Source organism: Lissotriton vulgaris, chromosome 4_1 (assembly GCF_964263255.1).
Source record: "Lissotriton vulgaris chromosome 4_1, aLisVul1.2, whole genome shotgun sequence".
Taxonomy (NCBI): domain Eukaryota; kingdom Metazoa; phylum Chordata; class Amphibia; order Caudata; family Salamandridae; genus Lissotriton; species Lissotriton vulgaris.
In genome coordinates, this window is record NC_141691.1 from 202,161,652 (window position 1) to 202,184,529 (window position 22,878).

The following is a 22,878-nucleotide window of genomic DNA, read 5'->3' on the forward strand; positions in this document are numbered from 1 at the left end:
AGTGGGAGGTCAGAAATCTGTCTCAGGTGGCAGGCTGTCAGACCAGTCAGCCAACAAATCAGAGGAAGGTAGGTTTTCAGGAAGCAGCTCTAAAGTGCCCTCTGTGTGGATGTATTCCCAAATCCACCACTGGAACCAGGGTGGGTTTGTGAACGCGAGATATTGGATACCTAACAACCTCATTTTCAGCGAAGCAATCATGTACCTGGGGAACTAGTTTTCGCCAGTGTCCCGCATATGGGTTAAAATTCCTAACTTGGGGGGCGTGGCCAAGATGGCGACGGAGTGAGACGTGCTTTTGTGTCCCTTCGGCGCCACGATTTGCCCAGCATTGAGAGGCTGCTTCCTGGGGCCGCCATCAAGCTCGATCTTGTGCCTGCTGATACCCGTGGCCAGAGGGCAGTGAGTGGTGTCACTTTTCTGCCTTCTGGAGCGAGATAATTGGCGATCCGCGGAGGAGCGGATCGAGGCCTGGCTCTGCGGCCTCCGTTGCTTCTGCCCGGTCGGGCTGATCCTGACTCCTACGCCCGACCCGGCCGAGACAGCTTGGTGCGGACTGCTGGTGACTTCACGCAGACAGCTGGGGGCCCCTTGCTGTGAGGCGGCCTCGCACTTCGGCCGGGGCCGGGTCTCGCGGACCCCTGGTGTGGCGCCACGCCTGGTGATCGGGCCGCTTCCGGTGGACGGTGCCCGCTAATCAAGGCCGGTGCTTTCGGGCCTATGCCAGCCGGGCGCCCTGCCGTGATTCACTGTCCTCCCGCGCCTCCAGGTCCGGTGCCGAGGACAGCGGAGTCGGCATTGCAGGAGACCTGTGCCTGGGGTAGCGTGGAGAGCTCCCGGGGTCCCCAGTTAGAGCGGGGGCCTTTGAGCGCCGGTGGGGCCGCGACTCTGCGTGACGCCGAGACCGGCCGGAGTGGTGCGGCGGCGATCTGAGGGCTTGCAGGGGACCCTCGAGGCCGAGCCTAGCAGGAAGAAGGACAGTCAGTGGAGGATCAGCCGCTGACGGGGCAGTGGAGCGACCGCCACCTGGCATGGTGCTGCCCTGACGCTGAGGCCTGGACTGTTTCTGGGGGGCCTGGACCTTCCACTGCCTACCCGAGGGGAGATGCGGCAAATGCGGCCGAATGACCTGTGGTCTTGTTGAGGTTTCTTCGTGGAAGTTTGTCAAGATTAATCTAATGGGGAATGGGACCAGCTCCTACCTTTATTCAGCTAAAGGGGGATGCACTACGACTAGGTCCCTCCTCTGGGTGGGACCAAGAGGGGGGTGGTTACACCCCCTTTCCTTTGTCCGGTCCTGCGCCAGCTCTGGGGCTGGAGTGCCCCAGGAACTGGTTCAGACCGGTGTATGCACAGGACACCTTGGGTGCCCCAGGCATGTCTCATTCCTTTCAGCCCTGTCCTACCTAATACACAAAATCCTGTCTGGGGTGGTGCTAGCACCTCCCAAGGCAGGAAACCCTTTGTCCAAGCCTCCCTCGCTGGAAGAACTCCCAGCAGCAGGAGGTCAGGCTTGTGTCTGTGATGGCAGCATCCCTTTTGTGATGCTGAGGCTCGAGGTAACTTTAACCGGGGTTCACAGTTACATACATGTTGTGTCCCTCTAGAAGGGTGGAATGCTACCCCCGTCGCCAGAATTGGCGAGAGGGTTGTATTCCAATTCGTATGACACCTTACTCGACATGTTTTGATAATGCTATACCAAAGTTAGCATTTGACAGCGAGGTTCATAATGCACTTAAGAGTATATGGTATAGCGTGTTCTTAAAAGAAGCCTATTTGTTCCAATTTGTGTAACCTTTCTCTATTATGGGCTTTTAAACAGTCGTTTAAACAGACTGTTTAAAAGCCCAAAATAGTGAAAGGTTACACAAATTGGAACAAATAGGCTTCTTTTGAGAACAACAATTGTTGATCGCTTTGTTGTGAAAAATTTTATTCCAGCACTCATTTAAATTTCATATTTTGTGTTTGTAATGGGTATGAGAGAGGGATGACTGATGGCTTGAATGACGATTTTTGAACTGTATATTTGAAATGTATTTCTGTTATTGTAAATAGGAATGCTGTGATTCTTTTTTGTTGTGTACATAAGGTCCTAACAATTGCAAATTTGGAAAATTGAAATACCAAATAGTAGAGTATTAAATAAAACATTGAAGTAAATAAAATAATTGAAAATAAATACACAAAACATAGCGTTTCATTCAGATGTTTTGAAAAAACATCCCAGGTTAAGTGAGTAGCGGCACGTGCACCTCTTTTGGTTCATTACTAGCTTGTGGCAAGCTGTGCTGTTGGGAGCCCAGACCCAGTGGTGGTGGCTCGGCTGAATTTCAAAGAGCTGGACTGTAAGTTGATGATATTGGCTTTCTGTAACCAAGCAAATATATTTCTAGGCTTCCAATATAGAAATATAACACTTAATCTTTTCATATGTGAAGAGCATTTTTTGGCACCACAATGCTCAAATAAAAATTAAAAGCATAAGCATTTATGGAGCTTCAATGAACTGAAATTAGTGACAAACAGGCATAGTTATGGCTAACACAAACTAGTTTCTAGTGTCTATAAGTGACTGTAAACTAAGTACTACATATACACCTTAGGTAGGTTACATTTCTAATGAGCACCATTAATGTTGGTGAATGAAGACTGAAACGTACAAAACTTACTGTAAAACAAGAGTTAACAGTTTTATTGCCTGCACCGCAACATCATATTCCTTGTCAAGAGTCATCGAGACAATTCTATCCTACAAAGGAAAAGAACCAAGAGAATTAAGGTGGACATATCAGAGGTCTCTAGTTATTGTTAGTCAATGAAAAGTTACACTAACCTTAAATCGGCTGGTGAATAGCTCCAATCGGGAATTAAGATCTCGGTTATAATAAAGCCCCTGCAGAGCTGTGAGACATTTCAGCCTCACTTCGCCTTGCTAAAAAAAGTTAAAAAAATACGTATGCAGATTATAATTTTTTTTTTACTTTCATGAAAGGTAATCTACTTTTACTAATAAACAATGTTCTTTTCACAAGTCATTTTAATTCTCAAGAAAACCGTTAAAGCCATTATCTTCATTTTAGGTTTCCAATTCGCAATTTTAATGGTTTGTCACAAAAGGGATATTATCAGTTAGATTTAAGTAACAGTATACTATCAAACAACAAGTGAAAATGGTTCTCATTTAGATGCATTTTAACAGAGGACCAGCCACCAAATTTTAATCAGGACTGCAGAATGTTAGTGAGCACAGTAAAGCTGGTGATTAGGTAAATTTGTATATGTACATTACCTGTCTTACAAAAATACAATTATTTCCAACTGTATATAAGTAACATGTAACAATTAATTTTGAACATTCAAAAAATGAGGAAATAGTTTAAGAGAATGGAATAGGAGAAAACAGTTATGCAATGTGGTATATCAATACATTTGCTGTATATCATGTTTTATTTGTGTCATCTTTTTAGAAGCTACATTTGTGGCATTTCCTAAATATGACTGATAAAGTGCACTTGAAACCACCTTTTTAGGTTTCACAAATGCATAAAAACTAAATAACTATCTAAGACTGCTCATGAAGGGAAGCCATTTAAAAAAACAGTGCAGTCCTTTAAAAATGCTGGGTTTTAGGGCTGATGTGCTGCAACTGAAATGTAGCAACGGTAAGTAGTTAATGGAATTCCATAATGATATGGGTGTTAAGGGAAACGTAATGGTTATCTACTTCATCCTACATCTCACCCTCTCATAGAATATTTGAACAGTACAATAGATACACAACAGTGCAACTCTAGACCAAAGTTCAGTTTTCCGTTAGCCAGAGGAGTTAACATGGATAACATGTATTGTCAAGCTATAGTGCTTTCACATTTACATCTCTTGATCAAGTTCTCAACAAATGATCATTTAAATCTAAGCATATGCACTGTTCTACAAAATATGTGGCAACAGAAAGTTAATAGTAAAACAAATCAGACCCTAGTACCAAAAAAAACATTTGTTCTAGTAATTAGGAAATTCCTTATTTACCTTATCATGCATAGTCCAACCAACATATTTTAAATAACTATCATTAAGAAAGGCATCACTGTACATCTTCATCCACACCCCAATCTCCTCAATACAGATGGCCCGGATCTCAGCTATTGAATCCCTACATGGAGACAAAAGTAAGTACGTAAACAGTCAAAACATACAATTTCTGTAAAACATATGGGCATTTTGCTACACAGTTGTGTTCCCATGAGTTGTCATCACTAAATGACAATATACTCTGGACCCAAATTGGTTGTTTGGGACAGGCTTTCCATTTTTGTTGGATGTCAAACTAAACTGTCAAATGCTTCGCATGAGGCAAAAAAGGGATGCCCTTACAGAATATGAACAGTCATTTAAAGTCCATCAGAATACTCTAATGTCAGAATTTAAGGTTTTACCCATGTGCAGTGTCAGAATTTAAAGTAGATTATAATAACTTTCTGAAAGAAAGCGTGATGGATCTTGGGGGGGCACGTTAACCCATTTTCATAGAATGTAAATTAACGTTATCCTCGTCACATATTAGTGTACATATATTGCAGGTCTGCAAAAAGATATTTCAACTATCACGCTAAAGGAGATTAATTTCCAGGGGGAACGCTTAGATGCTAACATTCTTGTATTACGGTAGCAGACGAGTCAGGACAACAAACACCCGCCCTACAAATAAGGAAGCATTTCAATGAGACATTGGTATCATTCTTCATAGTAGAATGCACTCTTGGTCCTGTGCATAGATTTGCCCAGTGAGTGAGGAGCATTGGGTACAAAAAAATATGCTCATCTGTCAGACGGAATCTATCCAGTCAACATTAGACTTTTCTAAAACTTCATATGGGTTCTTGTAGATATCTAGAAATTGAGTGGACATATAATGAAGAGGTGTAACAAAATCTGTTATTAACTTTGGATATCTTCTCATGACAAACTTGAAGCAACATATATCTACATAAGGTTATTTAACTGGGTCCCTTAGGTTTACTAGTCATTCTCAAAAACTTTATAGCTACAAAATACCTTGAGAAAAGAGCTTAATGCATCAACAAAAGACAGAAAGACTAGAAACAGTAGAATGCTCAAATTCTAACCTGGCAGCGCTGCGTTGAACAGACTATAACATTTCACTTCTTCCAAAAAGTGAAGAAATATTTTCTCAGTAAAGAAAAAAGGTAGCTAACTTCAGTAACATCTTGTTGGTGGATGTCGGAAAGTCTGTTATTAGTAGCGGTAAATATGTATCCATCACTGGCAATAAAACCACTAGCACGGTCTAGGGCTCAGTATAGGTCTCTATAAATTATTCCCATGCTTAACTCTTGGTAGCTTGGCTGCGAGCAGGCAGTCTTAACTTAGGAGATAAGTATATAACGCATTAACAAACAACAATTCAGTAAACAATTAAAACATACAAATTTAAAATATTGTGAACTAGGTTTATCTTTAAAATGACACCAAAACAAAAAAACAAATGTAGGGAACCGAAGATATCATTTTTTAAAGCATTATCACTTTATAGTGCTTAAAAGCCTATTGCGCCACTCTGGGACCTCTGTTCACGCTAGACCAGTACAAAGTCAAAGTTTGAGGCCAACCAGTATGGAGCCATGCTCTCATACCCCTCGCAGTAGGCCTTGGTCAAAATGTTACCTTCAGACTGAGAAACCTTTCTGGAGCTTTTTCTTCCAAGGGTCCTCGCTGCTCTTCATCAGGCTGGACTCAAGAGGGTTTGTAAGTTTGACTTTCAGGGAAATCCCAGTCAAACGCCTGGTGCCCCAGCTATGGAATACACTTCCTCTGTCACTCCGCAGTACTTCGAACCTGCTGGCCTTCAGAAAGGGTCTGAAGACGTGGCTTTATGGACAGTAATTTGCTTGCCCTTTCTCCTCTTTTTTGCCTGCCCTCTGTAGTCTGTTGTGGGTTAGAAAGCGCCGGGGCACTCCTCGGAGTAGCCGAGCCCTATATAAGACACCCATAACATTAACATTAACAAACTCTGGAAGTCAGACCTCCGGAGCTCTTCAGGGGGACGAATTTGGAATCTGGGCAGGGTTGCGGTGGAAGGTCTCACGGCTGAGCCGGTCACCTTATGGAGCTTTTTTCCTAACCTCTCCAAACTTCTGGAACTTCTTCCTTAAGTTCCTCTTGAGAGCTCAAAGTGTCCAAAACACAATCCAAAGGTCTGGTAGCTCCAAGATAGTCCTTGAAAGGTTGGTAACACAAATCCCACAGTGCACCTGGACAAAACCCTTAAAAAGCCACTTGACGCACTCAAGGCAGGGGTCTCTTGGTGGTGATGGTTCCAGGTGAGTTCTGTTAACCAGTAGCTTGCAGGATGTCCACTCTTTAATCCTTTTGAAGCAAGGTGCATCCACAGGGCTGTAGTTCCAGATAATATCGCAGGTGCAGTCAGTCAGAATACAGAGCCTGGTGGTACAAATTAAGTTCCCGCTTGGCAATCCTTTGCTCTACGTTTCAAACAGCAGAAATGAGAAGCTCTGCTCCTCTCATTTATTCAGTGTTCTCTGGGGTCAAGTGGGAGAGCACCACTGTCCAATGAGGTGCACAGTAACACCCCAGAGCATGAACACTCCCTCCAAAGTGTGGCATATTCTTCTCCCAGAAAGTGCTATTCCTCTAAAAATCAGAATGGCTAAAATCTCAGCTGAGGAGCAAGAACTAGAAAAAACCAACTTCCAGCGTGACTCATTTCCATAACTCGCTTCCCCCCCAACATCTGCAGATTCCTTCCTTAAGCCTGCTATCTAGTTGGGTCAGAGGGGATGGAAGTAGATGGACCGGGCATTTCCTGCCTGTTCAGTTCCTACTTTTAAGTTTAATTCTTTATGACCGCTCCCACCCGATTCTGGCATTCCAATGTAGGACTGGTGTTTCCTGCAGATAGACACTACCTAGGTGAGCCACTTATCACTTCATCAAAGCAGCCTGCCTAATCCGGTTAACCCTGACCAATCAGGGAGGACTGCAGGGAAGCTAAATTTTGGCTTGCAGTCAAAGTCTAATAACTTATTTTCTGTAAAATGTAGGATAGATTCAGCAATGGCATATTGCTGGATTTATCAATACAATTCTCTTAAGTCTTTGAACCTTATTTGTATTCAATTCCTAGCAATAGGTATGCGTTCATAACCTTTTGCAATGTTATCCTATGAGGCTAGGTAACTACAATGGGTCAAATGAAACATGCAAATTCTCCATCACCAGGGACTATAAAACATCTTTTATAAAATGCCTTGCTTATAATTACATGAAACCACCCTTACCCCTGGGACACCTAGGGGAGACCTTGGGTGTCCTGAATAAGCAAAAATAGTGAGGATCCTCACTCCATAGTGCTCCTAGCAGCAAAGTCTATTTTGGGAGGCTTTTTACTACAATTGGGGAAGCGAAATGTGCCATTTCTCTATTCCCAGGGCTTACCCAGGGCACGTAAAACATCTTTTTATAAAAGCCCTACTTAAAATTACATTACCCCACCCTCCCCAACCCTGGGATGCCTAGGAGAGACCCTCAGGGTACCTAATATGTAAATATAATGTAGGTACTCACTTTTTAAGTGCCCCTACCACCAAAGTCACGTTTGGGCACAATTTACATTTAAAATAAGTGCTGCAAAAGGGATGCTTTTAAAATGACCTCAGGCTCTCTGCAGTGTACACATGCAAGTGCAACAGAGGCTGTTGGCTTCTAAACTGCTATGCCCCATAATAGATTAGGGACTTAAAGGAAGTTTTAATGCCCCCGGCCCTATCTACTTGGGACTTATAAGGCAGGTCATGCCAATTATAGGTGTACCCTACATATAGTGCAGCCTAAGGCATGTGTGTTTTCTTAACATAGCACTGGCCTTGGGCATGGTTAGCGCGAGTCAAGGGACAGTCAGAATCAGTTATGACCAGTACCAGTCAGCAAACAAAAGGGGGTGCACAAGGCACACAGGATGACTTTGTAACAATAGATACTACTGAATCTATCTGCAGATTCCTCACCGCAAATATCCCAGGTGTGAGATTAAATACGGAAACTTAACAGATCCTCCACACCAGTAGGGTATGCTTGCTCCATTGTCAGAGCCAGAAACAACACCACGGTCATACCACTGGAGCCATAAAGTGCCCACTCCGACACCTAGATGTTAACACCCTGTCAATTACTTCCGCTCCCTTTCAGGCAACAACCAGAAGGAGCACACCAAATTGTGAGGGTGCAGCGCAACAAGAGAGTTTGGGACTTAAAAAAAATGTCTTACTTTAACCATCATTCAGAATTGGGATGTAGGAGGAATCAATGCGGAATCTGCAGATGAATCTAGTATCCACCAGAAAGAACATTACCAAAGTAAGTTTTTTCTTCAGCAGGATACTTATAACTGCAGATTCCAAATCTATTTAATAGATTACTAAGTGCAGTCCCCTATTACATTTAAAGGTGGGACTGAACGTATGGCTATACCAGAATATTCTGCAATACTGAATGTGCAAAATGGCATCCCTTCTCACCATAGAGTCCAAAGAATGTTTGGTGAATGGAAGCCCTCATTTCAGCCAGACAGGAATCTTACAGAGGTCAGTCATCGAGACATCTTTGACGAAAGGGCAAAGCACATCTTGTTGCAATAAAGAATCCAGGAGGATAAAGATCTCAGGGCTGATCACTATAAAGCAGACGATGTAACAACCACCACTTTTCTAGGGTCAAGTCTCTGAAATCCCTTGGGGAGAAAATATTGAGGAAGAAAGCATAGATTGCACCAGTTAAAATAGGTACCCACCTTTGGAAAGAAAAATAGTTCTGGTTCAAAATAGCAACTTGTCTGGGGGAAAAAAATATATGTATGTGACATGCCTTGCTGAAATAACTACAAATAAAACGCTATAAGCATCAATAGTCTTAACTAACAACTATGAAGAGTCTCAAAAGAATAACATATCAGAAAAGTGATTAGCAAGTACTAATCGCACTGTGGCATAACTAACCGGATAGGTCGAAATAGATTTTCTCAGTCCCTTCAAAAATCTTATAAAGGTTAAAAATGAAAGCCTGCTCTGGAAGGCAGAAAATGCCAATAAGGAAACCATGTATGCCTTGAGAGTGCCCATTGTATAACAATGCTGAGAACAGAAGAATCAATGTTGTTTTAAGTGCAAAAAGGTAACAGACTTACTTCACTATTCAGAGTAGACAGTCTCCGTGAAACGTTGACATGCAGGTAACATGACATCGACCACCTACGGTGGCAGCAGGAAGGAACAAAATGCAGGCTTGAAGGTTGAGACTCTGGAGGATGGGGTACCGAAATTGCCCATCTGACAGAAAGAGAAGGTCCACTCTAAGAGGAAGATGGAGTAGGGGACAAAGGGATAGGTGAGACGGTTCGAATACCACACCGTGGCCCTGTTGTGACTCGCCTTCCTTGGAAATGAAGGATATGAGACGAAATGCATAATGAATTGGAGTTTCACCTCAAATTAATAACTCCCCCACAGGCCCTTGCAGCGAATTGTTTTTTTTGGTGGGGATGGGGGGATGAGGGGGTGGGGGGGGCAATAGGGACTAGCTAGATTAGCTAAGAGATCCACCGGAGGGGTGTCGCACACAAAGAATTCTCGAACCACGGCCAGATGAAGACATCACTCGTGGTCATCAAGATCAGACTCAGACTGTAAGTTGACTAGACACCAAATTACATGCTGGTGTGCCCACAACAAAAGCCTCAACATTTCCAGACAAAAGAAAGTGAGAACGAACTCCACCCTGTCTGTTGATATACCACCCCGCAGTCTCATTGTCCATCAGGATTGGGATAGCCAATGTATAGAACGGAGCAACGCCTTGAGCATTAGCAGTGTCGCACTCAGTTCAAGCAGGATAATGTGGAACACCTTGTCCTGCACAGCCAAGAGGCCTCTGGTTACCAGGTCCTTTAGATGAGTCCATCTGTCATCAGCATTGATATGACTTGTGGGGGGTAAAACGGCATATCTTGTGACAGGTTCTCCTCCACTGACCATCATATCAAGTACACTGCATAGCCCCGGAAGATCACAATTATGTTCACCATATCTCCCCTATGCTAGAACCACTGCCTGCAAAGGTACCACTAGAGAAACCAGGGGAATGCAAGTAGTCCGCAAACCTAGCAGGCATAGGACCATCAGGACTGGGACCATAGCTTTGCTGAAACATTGAAATCATAAGCTGAATGTCTCTGACCCTCTTAGGAACAGAGATTGAAGCCATGTTTTTTCCAGTACTGTCCCTGTGAACAGGAAGCAGTGGGAGGGCGCTAGGTGAGAGTTGAGCACACTGAAAGAAAAGGACCAGTAAAACAAGGAAGCCTTTGTTTGGAGAGGAGTCATTGGCAGCAAACCACTTTGAGAAGCCATTCATCCAGTTATAGAAACACTGGCATTCCAAACATCTTGATGTGTGTCTCTACCACTACTATCACTCATGACAACAGAGGAGTGCAGATGACATCCCAAACAGAATGACTGAAATTTTAATGGGCGAGAACCTACCACAAAACGCAGGTACCTCCTGTGAGATTGTAGGATGGGTATGCGAAAATACGCATTTGATCAAGGGACACCAACAAGTCTTCCACTTCTAGCACAAGGAAAATCTGAGCCAGAGACAGCATCTTGGAAGGTAGAAATTCAAGATCCTGAGGTCTAGGATCAGGCAAACACAGCCCCCCTTCTTAGAGACCAGCAAGTAACAGCAACTCTACCCAATTTCCTGCTCCGGCACCGATCTGGAAAGGGACTAGCTTCAAGAGTAAGGCATACCCCTCCTTTTTAGGTCTCGCCTGAGATAGCGCATGATGTCTCTTCGAGACATTTAGTGAGTGGCTTTTAAAAGTGCCACCAGAAGCTTTTGCTGGCCTCCAGTTTGCGTTCACGAGCGCGTGCACAGCTGCCAATTTGTGTTTTTATTGCTGTAATCAGGCTCCTCTGCTTGCACTCCCCCCTCACTTCTCCCCCTCCCTCTTCGTCAGTTTCATTTGTGTTTTCTATTGCTGTGTATGCTCCTGCTTCCGCCAGGCACACACACCATCAGTCAGTGCACGCTTTCACCAGGCACACACACCAACAGCCGTCAGTGACGCTTCCACCAGGCACACACACAACCAGCCATCAGTGCACGCTCCCACCAGGCACACACACCACCAGCTGTCAGTGCACGCTTCCACCAGGCACACACACCACTAGCCGTGAGTGCACGCTTCCACCAGGCATGCACACCACCAGCCATCAGTGCATTCTTCCACCAGGCACACACCCCGCCAGCCGTCAGTGCACGCTTCCACCAGGCACACACCCGCCAGCCGTCAGTGCACGCTTTCACCGGGCACACACACCACCAGCCTTCAGTGCACGCTTGCTCCAGGCACACACACCACCAGCAGCAGTCAGTGCAGCAGGCAGGCTCTTCTCAGAGTTTCTTGGTATATATGTGTTCGATGCCTGGGAGGGAGTTGGTCGAGTTTCCTTAAACCATGCAGAGTATGCAAGTGCAGTGCATGAACTCCTGCGTGAGTGAGTCATGCTGCCTGGGGCTCACTCACTCCACACTTGTTAATTGCGCCTGCACCAGGCATTTTCTCATTTGCAAAGTTCGGCGCATGGGCAGCCCCCACACCCTCGGGAATTACTGTTTCCTACAACCAGAATGGAAACAACATTCAGAGTAATGAAAACAAGTTCATTTGATGCAAAGAACTGTTAACAAAAATCATGTCCAGCTATTCTAGATCTGGCAACTTAAACAAAACAGCAACAAAAAACAAAACACGCATTGGCATAGCCAATAGGTTTCGCTTTTTGGACCCTATAAGTATTTAGTTATGCAGCAGAATGTCCTTGGTGCAACAACACCAACTGTTGCATGACTAAACACTTATAAGGTCCCAAATGCGAGACCTATTGGCTATGCCAATGCTTGTTAAAAGTTAGAAGTACCCCCACTTCAAAGTTATTGCCTTCCAGCTCTGTAGGAAGGAGGACTCCATTCCTCACATTGGCCTCACATGCTCTGGACAAGGGCTCTGTAGAGCTGCTTTCATGGTGCTGTGGGGCAGGAAGAAGAGACCCAAAGCTATGGAAATCCTTGTACACTGATCTAAGAGGCTGCCGCTCTTTATGGTTCTTCCACAAGAAGCTGAAAACCTGGCTTTTTTAATTTTGGTGTGATGTGACTTGGATTTCCTACTGCAACGCAGTGATGGGAAACCCTTCATCGGTAGCCATGTGCTCTACAAGTCTATTCAATAATAAAGAGGCCGACAATGCCTCTGGAGTATTGCGACATCTACTTTTGCCCCCTACCTTTGTACTGCTTGAACAGTGGGTTCTGAGGTTGTTGCAGAGGATGCATGGCGGGATGGTGTCAAAAAATAAAATACTCTGGAGAAGCCACAAAACTTATAGTACTGGTGGTAATCCTTTTGAGGAGACTGAAGGAAAAGAAAGGAGGCTGTTACTCTACTTGCTTCAAATCTCCCTAAAGGGGACTCCTCTCACTGTTACTAATCAATATGGCTACATCAAAGGAAAAGAGGCATAAAGGTGGCTGGGGCATCATTTGAGAATCTCAAACGACTTCAATCAGACGGCCGTTCAAGAGTTCTTGTGACAGTCTGGTGTGTCTAGATATACTTTGTTAACGTATGGACCCATCTTGCACATCCCACACAGCTGTGACAAAAAGGTGACTCCAATTTCTATGATCTCTATCCGCCAGAAATGTAGAGAATACTTGCTTCAGGCTGCACAATGAGTATACTACTAAGCTCTATGGGGATCGATGGACTGATGGAAACATAGGATTCCCCTGCGGCAAGTCTGTAACTTCTTACCAACAAGCTATTGACTAGAGGGGCAGCAGTAGATTTTTCCCAGGCTGCCAGTCAGTCTAAAAGAGTCTCACTAAAAGGCAAAAGAGTTCTGAAGACTGCAACCCTCCATCACAAAAGGGGCAATAGGAGCTCGAAGATATTTGATGCTTTTTGTATGACTGAGTGGAACAAGGCCGACTCAGGAGAGGTAAGACGCCAAGGGAACTCCATCTGCCTCCCGATACAGGTCCAGTCCACTCACATTCCTCAGAGGCAATCAGCGAAGTCAGTGGACAGGTGAGGTGGTAAGTTAGCTGCCTCATTGCAGTCACCCAAGTCGTAAAGAACAATTTCAGGCATGTCCATGTGGTTAGAACTTGTACCTAACATGTTGGGTGTCCTTATCAATCAATCAAAAAGGACTTCGAAAGCACAGCAAATCACCTTTGGGGACATCAAGGAACCTGCTGCTTAGAGAGGGTTCAGTTGAACAGCCAGGTCTTGAGTCCGTTTGTGAAATCCAACAGATGAGGTCTGGAGCTGAAGGAGCAGGTCGTTCCATGACTTCACAGCGAGGTAGGAGAAGGCGCATCCTCTTGTTGCTTCAGCAGATGCAGGGAGTATGAGGTGGAGAGGGGGAGCACAGGTTTTTGGAGGGTTGGTGAAAGTTCAGGCGGTGGTTGATGAAGGTTGGTCCTTAATTGTGTAGAGCTTTGTAGGTGTGGCTCAGCATCTTGCATTCACATCTCTTCTAAATGGAGAGCCAGCAATGCTTCTTGATATGGATTCACTTTGGGAGGTCGAGGATGAATTTGGCCGCTGAGTTCTGTGTGATTTGCAGTCTCTTCAGGAGGTACGAGGTGATTTCTACTTAAAGTGCCTTGCCATAGTCTAGCCAGCTGGTGACTAGGGCTGGAGTGACAGCTCATCTGGTGTTGATGGATAGCCATTTGAAGACTCTACGAAGCATGCAAAGAGTGAGGAAACAGGCAGAGGAGGCTGCATTGATCTGGTTTTCATGGGGAGCTTGCAGTCCAGGATGATGCCAAGGTTGCAGGCATGGTCTGTCGGAGTGGGTAAAGGTCCTAAACACAAAATCCTGCGCACTCAGAGTCTCAACAACAATGTGACAATAGATTCGAATCAGCAGAAAGAGAAATTTTTGTCCAGCGTCGTTTTCATGGAGGTTCATGTGTGTCTCCTTTTTATTAGGTCATCAAATAGGTAAACTTATATACAGCCAGCCGATGCGTGTTTCGTTGTAGGACTGTACATACACAGACTACAACTCTACAGGGCTCAATGGCTGAAACGTCAATACCTAGGCCCAATTCCGGTGATATTTCCAACCCGGAAGGGTACCCCTTATGGTGTAAACCACGAGAGAAGTTGTCACCGCTATATCTCAGAAACCTCAATCCAATGCATCAATATTAATCCTTCTAGTTACAAAGCTCCGCTTGAGTCTGGTCGTATCCAATAGGTTAAATTCCAAAAAACAACAGACCGTAACCCACGGGTACGTGTGTTACGAAATCCTTCGGCACAATCGCCCTCCTTTGCTTGAGCCCCTGTAGATCGCGAAAACTTAAAACCTTCTTCTCTGGTATCAATTATGGGTAAAGGTCCTAGTTTGGAAGGCCACCAGGCATCCCTCCACAGGGAATTGTTGCTCCAGTAGATGAGCACTTCCATTTTGTCTGTGTTGAAATTTAGGCAGTTGTCTTTCATCCAGTAGGCAATGCTCGTCGTGCACAGTGAAAGCCACTGTGAGGTTGAGGAGGATCAGGGCTGCCGTTTCTCCCCTGTCAAGGAGGGTTCTGATGTTGGTAGCAGCGATCAGGGCAGTTTTGGTGCTGTGGTTAGTGCAGAATCCAGATTAGGTGGTAGCCAGAAAACTGATCTCCAGGTGTTTCATGAGTTGGCAGTTGATAACCTTTGAGGACTTTGGTAGGAAAAGGGAGCAGATAGATGGGATAGTAGTTCTTGAGTTCGCGGTAGTTGGCAGAGGGTTTCTTGAGAAGCTTTTGACCTCTGCATTTTTTCATTCTGTGGTGATGATGAGCTTAAAAAGGGCTGTAAGCTCTTTGCCGACGGTATTGCTCTCAAGGTTGATAATTTGTGGTGGGGACAGAGGTCCGTGGGTGCTACTGAGTAGATGGAGTTCATGATGGCTGCTGTGTTTTGCGTGGTGAGCTGGTCCCATGTGGTGAGCAGGTGGTCGGTATGCATCTGTCGGAGTGAGGAAGAAGAGTATGTCGGGGTTGGGATGGGGTTCAACATTTTTGAAGACGGTGAAGATCTTATCATGGAAGAAGTTTGCCAGGGTGTTGCAGAGTTGCTGGGAAGGGGTGATGTTTTCAGTGGCAGAGGGGTTGGAAAACTAATGATGCTTTAGAGTTTTGTTGTGGTTAGAACAGACTTCAATGAGGTAGGCAAGGGTGCTCTCTTTTGCCCCTTTTGGGAGTTGGTGATATTGGTTGAGGGATGTCTTGAATGTGGCCCAGTCTGTGGGTTCCTTGCTGGTGCGCGATTTCCTTTCCAGTCGCTTGCAGTTGTGTTTTGTGGTTCTCAGTTCTGTGGTGGACCAACTGGCCTATTTGGAGAATCGCATGAGTTTGGTGGGCTTGACAGGGAGAGAGGCTGCGCAGTTAGTGATCCTGGGGTAGAAGTTCGACAGCCTGTTCTAGGTTGGTTGCGGTGTCAGGGTGGGAGCTGTTGAGGACATTGGTCGACTAGCTCTTTGATACATTGTATAGGCTGCAGTGTGAGGCCTGGATGGCTTGGTGGCGGTGCCGGAGGATCCTGCAATAGTTAAGTGGATGATGGAATTGTCTTTCTGAGGTGAGCTCTGCGACGTCCGTACTTGACTGTCGCTGGCCATGAAGATGGGGTTGAGTAAGTGTCCTCCAATGTGTGTGCAGTTAGTGACCAGTTGGATGAGGCTGATGTTAATACTTTCGAGGAGGTTGGCGGTATTGGTGTTAAAGTAATCGAAGTGAAAATGGAAGATTTCCAAGGAAGATGTAGCGTTTGGAGACAATGGCGAGAGGGAGGATCAATTTGGGGATAGCGTCGCAGAAGATCTGGTGTCTGCAGTTCGTGGTGCAGTGGATCATTTCTTTGTGGATGATGGCAATTCCACTTCTGTGTCGGTTGATGCGGTCTTGTTGTACTATTTTGTAGCGGTCAGGTGTTGCTGACTCAATATCGGGTGCGAATGAGGGTTTGAGCCAGGTCTCAGTGAAGCAGATAGCGTTGAAGGTGAGGGACATGATGGTGTCCCAGATCTCGGTGGCATGCTTGCAGAGTAATTATAAGTTGAGCAAGAGGCAGTGGAGTTGTTCAGAAGCACTCATGGTCAATGTGATGGTGCTCGTCATGCGTGCGGGTGCTCTGATGTTACAGGAGAAGAGGCAGTGCAGGCAAGAAGGAAAATACTACTTCAACAGTATGCATTTGTTCTTGGCATGTAGAGCTGTAGATTCACATGCTTTGCATAGCCTGCAATCTAGTGCTGGGTCCGGATGTTTGCACTTTGTTTTTCTTCGAAGAAGTTGTTCCGGTCACGAGGTCGGTGACTCCTACTTTCAGTGATAGTGCGCATGGGCATCGACTCCATTCTTAGATTGTTTTCTCGCAGAAGGTGGTAATGGAGTAAGAGGAGTAGATTAGAGATGTTCATGTGTATGTATCCATGTAAGACATCACTGAAATAGGTATAGGTACCTGAAGAGGTGGGTGGGTGCATGTGAATCTACAGATCTACATGCCAAAAACAGATGCATACTGGTTAAGTAGCATTTTCCGTTTGAGGCATTTGAGCTGTAAATCACATGCTTTGCATTGACTAGAAAGCAACAATCTCCCAAAGCGGTGGTTAACCTGTAGCTGTTGCAGAGGTTTGAAAGAGCGTACCTTGCACTGCCTGGCCCACATTAGCTTGCTGTCTTGCCAACACATCTACACAATAGTGCTTTGTGAATGTGTGATCATGTTACAGCTTTGCAGATGTCATCTATGGGGATGTTTCCTGAAAAAGCCATAGAAGCCCCTATTTTACGAGAGGAGTGCGCTCTAGGGGGAACTGTCAAAATTAGTTTTGCTTTTGCATAGCATGTTTCAATTCAATTCAAACAAATTTGTAAAGCGCGCTACTCACCCGGTAGGGTCTCAAGGCGCTGAGAGGAGGGGGGAGTTGCTACTGCTCGAACAGCCAGGTCTTGAGTTGTTTCCTGAAGGAGAGATGGTCCTGGGTCAGCCGTAGGTGGGTGGGGAGGGAGTTCCATGTCTTGGCCGCCAGGTAGGAGAAGGATCTTCCCCCGGAAGTGGCTTTGCGGATTTGTGGGACGATGGGGAGGGCGAGGCTGGCGGATCGGAGCTGGTGGGTGTGTAGAATGTGAGGCGGCTGTTGAGGTATTTGGGGCCCATGTCGTGGAGCGCCTTGTGTACGTGGGTGAGTCTGAACGTGATCCTCTTGCTGACGGGGAGCCAGTGCAGGTCTTTCAGGTGGGCAGAGATGTGGCTGTGCCGGGGGATGTCCAGGATGAGTTGAGCCGAAGCATTCTGTATGCACTGGAGTCTTTTCTGGAGTTTGGCGGTGGTTCCAGCGTAGAGGGTGTTCCCATAGTCCAGTCGGCTGGTGACGAGGGCCTGGGTGACCGTTTTCCTGGTTTCAGTGGGAATCCACCGGAAGATCTTTCGAAGCATGCGCAGGGTGTTGAAACAGGTTGACGAGATGGCGTTGACTTGCTTGGTCATCGTGAGGGGAGTCGTCCAGGATGAAGCCCAGGTTGTGTGCATGGTTCGTTGGCTTGGGGGCGGTGCCCAGGGCAGGGGGCCACCAGGAGTCGTCCCAGGCAGAGGGGGATGGTCCCAGGATGACGACTTCCATCTTGTCTGAGTTCAGTTTCAGACGGCTGAGCTTCATTCATTCCGCGACGTCTTTCATTCCTTCCTGGACGCTGGCTCTTGCGGTGGCGGGGTCGTTGGTGAGGGAGAGGATCAGCTGGGTGTCGTCAGCGTAAGAGATGTTAAGGTTGTGTTGGTGTGCTATGGCTGCAAGGGGGCTCATGTAGACGTTGAAGAGGGTGGGGCTGAGCGAGGATCCTTGCGGAACGCCGCAGATGACTACAGTGGCCGCGGAACGGAACGGGGGAGGCGGAATCTCTGGGTTTTAGCGACGAGGAACGAGATGATACACTCCAAGGCCGTTCCTTGGATTCCAGTGTTGCAGAGGCGCTGTATCAGGGTGCGGTGGCATACGGTGTCGAAGGCTGCTGAGAGGTCCAGGAGGATGAGGGCAGCTGTTTTCCTATTGTCGAGCAGGGACCTGATGTTGTCGGTAGCTGCGATGAGGGTGGTCTCGGTGCTGTGGTTTGCTCGGAAACTGGACTGCGAGGGTTTGAGGGATCCGTTTTTCTCGAGGAAAGCGATAATTTGTTTGTTGACGGTCTTCTCGATGACTTTGACAGTGACTTTGACAGGAAAAGGGAGGAGCGGGATGGGGTGGAAGTTCTTGAGGTCCGTGGGGTCCGCAGTGGGTTTCTTCAGGAGGGCGCTGAGCTCTGCATGTTTCCAGCTCTCCGGGAAGGTGCGAAGGAGCTGTTAATGATGGTGCGAAGGAGCTGTTAATGATGCCTCGGAGTTGGGGTGCGATGATGGAGACGGCTTTGTTAAAGATGTGGTGTGGACAGGGGTCGGTTGGGCAGCCGGAGTGGATGGTGTTCATCGTGCGGGTGGTGTCTTCGGTGCTGACCGAGGTCCAGGTGCAGAGAATGGTGGTGGGGGGCGCTGTTTCGGTGGTTGGGTGCGTGGTCTGTGCGCCGAAGCTTTTGTGTATGTCAGCGATCTTGCGGTGAAAGAACGAGGCGAGTGAGTCTTGCGAGGGTGTGATGTCGTTGTAGAGTGGTGTGGCTCACTGGTTAGAGGCGGCAGACCCGGAAGCAGAGGTTGACCCGGGACCAGGGTTCGATTCCTGACGCGGCAGGGTCTTGGGCCATGATCAGAGGACTCGATAATTCTCGCCTCGGTGCCTACTCCAACCATGGGTCCCACTCAGCAACTCTGGGCAATAGCTTGCTTAATCTCTACTAACGGCCCCATCAGCGCCGGGGATGCTTGTCTTCACCTTGGAGATGCCCAGGAGGGACCATCTCACAGGGAAAGCCAGGATGGGTTCCCCAGCGGTATACAGCTGGTATACAGCGCCGGGATGCCGCTTTGCTGGGGCAGCTGTGCGCTTTACAAGTATACGACATTTAACATTTGTTGCAGGCACTGGGGTTGGAGAGCTCTTTAACGATGCTGAAGAGTTCCTTGCTGTTGTGGGTGTTGTTGTCCAGTCGTTCTTTGAATGTTGTCCTTTTGGTGGTGCGGATCAGCTGGTGTTGTTTCGGGTGGCGTTCTTGAGGGCTGTCATGTTTTCTGTTGTCTGGTCGTGGCTCCAGGTTTTCGAGGGTGCGGCAAGTTTTCTTGAAGTTTTTGAGGTAGTTGGTGAACCACGAGGCTTTCTTGCTGCCGGGTCTGCTGGGAGGTTTCTTCAGTGGTGCGAGGTAATTGGCGCAGTTGGTGAGCCACTGTGTGAGGTTGCGGGCTGCTTCGTTGGGGTCCGTCGTGTTAGTTGGGGGGTTCTGGCTGAGGGAGGTGGTGAGCTGGTCGGTGGTGATCTTGCTCCAGCTTCTGCGGGGAACCTGTTGCGGGTGATGGTGGGTCACGGTTCTCCTGAAGTTGAAGTGGACGCAGCTTTGATCTGTCCAGTTTAGTCCGGTGGAGTGGCTGAAGGTGATGTGCTTGCTGGAGGAGAAGATGGTGTCGAGCGTGTGGCCGGCGTAGTGGGTGGGGGTGTTCACCAGTTGCTTGAGTCCGAGGTTGGCGAGGTTGTCCAGCAGGGCAGCGGTGTTGCTGTCATTGTTGTTCTCCAGGTGGAAGTTGAGGTCCCCTAGGAGGATGTAGTCTGAGGAGGTTAGGGCGTGCGGGCTGACGAAGTCTGCGATGGCTTCGCTGAATTGTGTGCGCGGTCCCAGGGGTCTGTAGATGAGGGTGCCTCTAAGGGTGGTCTTGGGGTCGGTGTGTATCTGGAAGTGAAGGTGCTCGGCGGCGGTGAGGGTGTCGTCGGAGTTGGTCGTGATTAGGATGGTGTTTCCGTGGACGGGTGATCTTGTAGCCATCCGGGATGGCTACGGCTATGTCGGGGGCTGAGGCGGCGTTCATCCATGTTTCTGTGAGGAAGGCGACGTCTGGTGATGATGTGTCGAGGAGGTTCCAGAGTTCGACGGCGTGCCTGTGGACGGAGCGGGTGTTGAGCAAGATGCACTTGAGGTGATTGTCGCTGGTGCTTGTCTCAGCGGGTGCGGTGCCGGTTCAGAGGCAGGTGAATTTGCAGGCTTGGCAGGTGAAGGGTCCGTGGGTGCGTTTCGGGGTGGCTCGGTAGCAGGCGGGGTTCCGGCCGGCGTTGAGTGCGTGTAGGGTGGCGGCGTCGTAAGTCCGTTGTGTGGGCTGGCATCATCGAGGGCCAGGGGTCCTGGCACGGACGGGCGTAGACAGGCTTGCCTTTGGCGTGCCATATGCACACAATCGACGCGCCCGCTGCGTACGCGTGGACTCCGCCAAAAATGGCGAAGTGGGAGGGAAGAGCAGCTGGGAGGCGGGAGCGGGGTGGCGAATGGGGCAGCGGGGGCGGAGCCGCATGGACGCAGCAGCGGGAAGGAGGGCCAGGGGCAGCGGGGGGGGGGGGGGGGGGGGGGATCCCAGAAGGACGGGCATGATCACGGGGGCACACTGGCACAGAGGAAGAAAACGGCAACAATCACGGGGGCACACGGGCACAGAGGAAGAAAACAGCAACAATCACTGGGGCAGACGGGCACAGAGAACGAAAACGGCAACAATCACGGGGGCACACGGGCACAGAGGAAGAAAACAGCAACAGCAGGGCACGGGGGAGCCGTGGACAGGGGCACAAGAGCGGCAGGCCCAAGAGAGCTTACCGGGCGTCAGCAGCCGCGAGGGCACAGGCGGGCAGCAGCACAGGAGGATCGTGCGGCGGCTGGGGGGGCGACCTACCTGCTGGCAGGGTCAGAGGTCGCTCTGTTTGAATGCATTTGACTGTCCACCATGCAATACCTCATTTTGAGATGGTTTTGCCTTTATGAGGTGGAGCAAAAACCACAAAGAGTTTTGTGTTACAGAAGGTTTTGTCCTCTCTATGCAATAGCTCTTAACAGGTGTGTAGGGCATGATCTGCCACAGAATCTGGTTGGGGGAAGAACACAGGCAAATCAACAGATCAGTGGATATGAAAGGAAGAAATCACTTTGGATAGAAATTTAGGATTAGTTCGAAGAACCACTTTGTTTTGGTGTACTTGTAAAAATGGTTCCTCTATGGTTAGTGCCTGAAGCTCACCTACTCTCCTCAGTGATGTAATAACTATGAGGAAAGTGACTTTCCAAGTGAGAAATTGTATCTCTAATTTGTGCAATGGCTCAAAGGGTGGACCCATGAGTCTGGTGAGGACAATATTGAGATTCCACACTGGGGCAGGTGGAAGTGTTGGGGAAAGACTCTTGAGTCCTTCAATAAATGCCTTAATAACAGGCACTCTTAAGAGACAGATGTTTTCTATTTTGAAGGTATGCAGCTATTGCAGCAAGATGTAAATGTATGGATGCGTACGCTAAAGTTAAATGCTGTAGATGCAGTAAATAGCAGATGATGTTCTGAAATGAAGCATCAAGAAGGTTGAATTGATTGTTATTACAATAAAGAACAAACCGTTTCCACTTTGCTGCATAGCAAGCTCTTGTAGTAGGATGTCTAGCCTCTTTGATAATGATCATGCAGTCTGGCAGAAGTTTAAGGTAGCCAAACGTACAAGTTACTTACCTTCGGTAACGATGTATCTGGTAGAGATGATTCTAGCCGCAAATTCCTTCACGTAGAATTTTCCTCAAGCGTGAGACTGGATCATGAAACTTTTTTGCCACAGCATCCCTGCGCGCGGGACGACATCACGTGACTCCGCCCAGGCGTCGTCCGTGTAATCAGCGAGGTCACATAAGCCTCCCTCCGGCGCGCCTACGTCAGTTTCCTTCTGAGAACTTTTCCGCACCACAACACGGAGCCACAGATAAACTGTGGGAACATGGTAATAGTGTGCTAAAGAGTATACACAAAAGAAACCCCTTAGAAACACTGCAACACCGCAGAGTCCAAGGGAAGAGAAAGAGGGGAACACCGCAGAGTTCAAGGGAAGAGAAAGAGGGGAAGAACAGAGGAGAGCCCTGAGCAGCCACCCCGCCAATACATGGACAGCAACACCCACCTCTCCCCCGGAGACAGGGAACCTGCGGAAAGTCATGTCATATGTAGCAGGCCTACAACCACACCCCGAAACAAGGAAGAAGAGACAGTCCCAACAGGCAGGAACAACCAACCTCTAGCCATCTCAGCCCAGAGGGCATCCAGCCCCCTAGAAACCAGGGTAAGGCATGACCAGAGGGCCCAAACTCAGAGGTGGTAGAGGGACCAGGCCCCTAGCAGCAAGAGAAAGGGAGGAAGGGAGAGATGGGAGGCAACCTCCCCAACCTGGCGCAGGCAGAGCAGCGGGGCATAGGAGCACCAGAGCCCCACCTTCCCAGAACCAAATAGGAGGGAAGACCAGCAGCCAGACAGAGCCACTGTCAAGAGCAAAAGAAGGAGCTCACAGAGGACATGGCCCCCCCACCGGGAGGAAAGTACCAAGGACCAGCCCAGGGGTCGTCGCAGAACGGGGAGGAAGGGCGGGCTGTTAAGGAATCTACGGCTAGAATCGCCTCTACCAGATACATCGTTAACAAAGGTAAGTAACTCTTACATCTGATAGAGACTACTAGCCGCAGATTCCTTCACATAGAATATCTATTCTAGCATAACCCACGGGGAAGAAGGGTCTGCGAAAGGACCCCACCGGTCTGCACAGGACAGAAGGCCCACAG

General features: G+C 47.8%; 1 protein-coding gene across 2 annotated transcripts in view; it reads right to left on the reverse strand.

The window, feature by feature from the left end:
- Positions 1–22,878, reverse strand: part of STAG2 (STAG2 cohesin complex component) — a 1,316,830-nt gene that overhangs the window by 797,899 nt on the left and 496,053 nt on the right. For both annotated transcript variants that reach the window (XM_086918500.1, XM_086918501.1), the window contains 3 exons: positions 4,036–4,159; positions 2,840–2,938; positions 2,676–2,755 (listed from right to left, as the gene is read on the reverse strand). In XM_086918500.1, the coding sequence (XP_086774626.1) occupies positions 2,676–2,755; positions 2,840–2,938; positions 4,036–4,159 (303 nt within the window). The remainder of the gene's footprint in view (positions 1–2,675; positions 2,756–2,839; positions 2,939–4,035; positions 4,160–22,878) is intronic.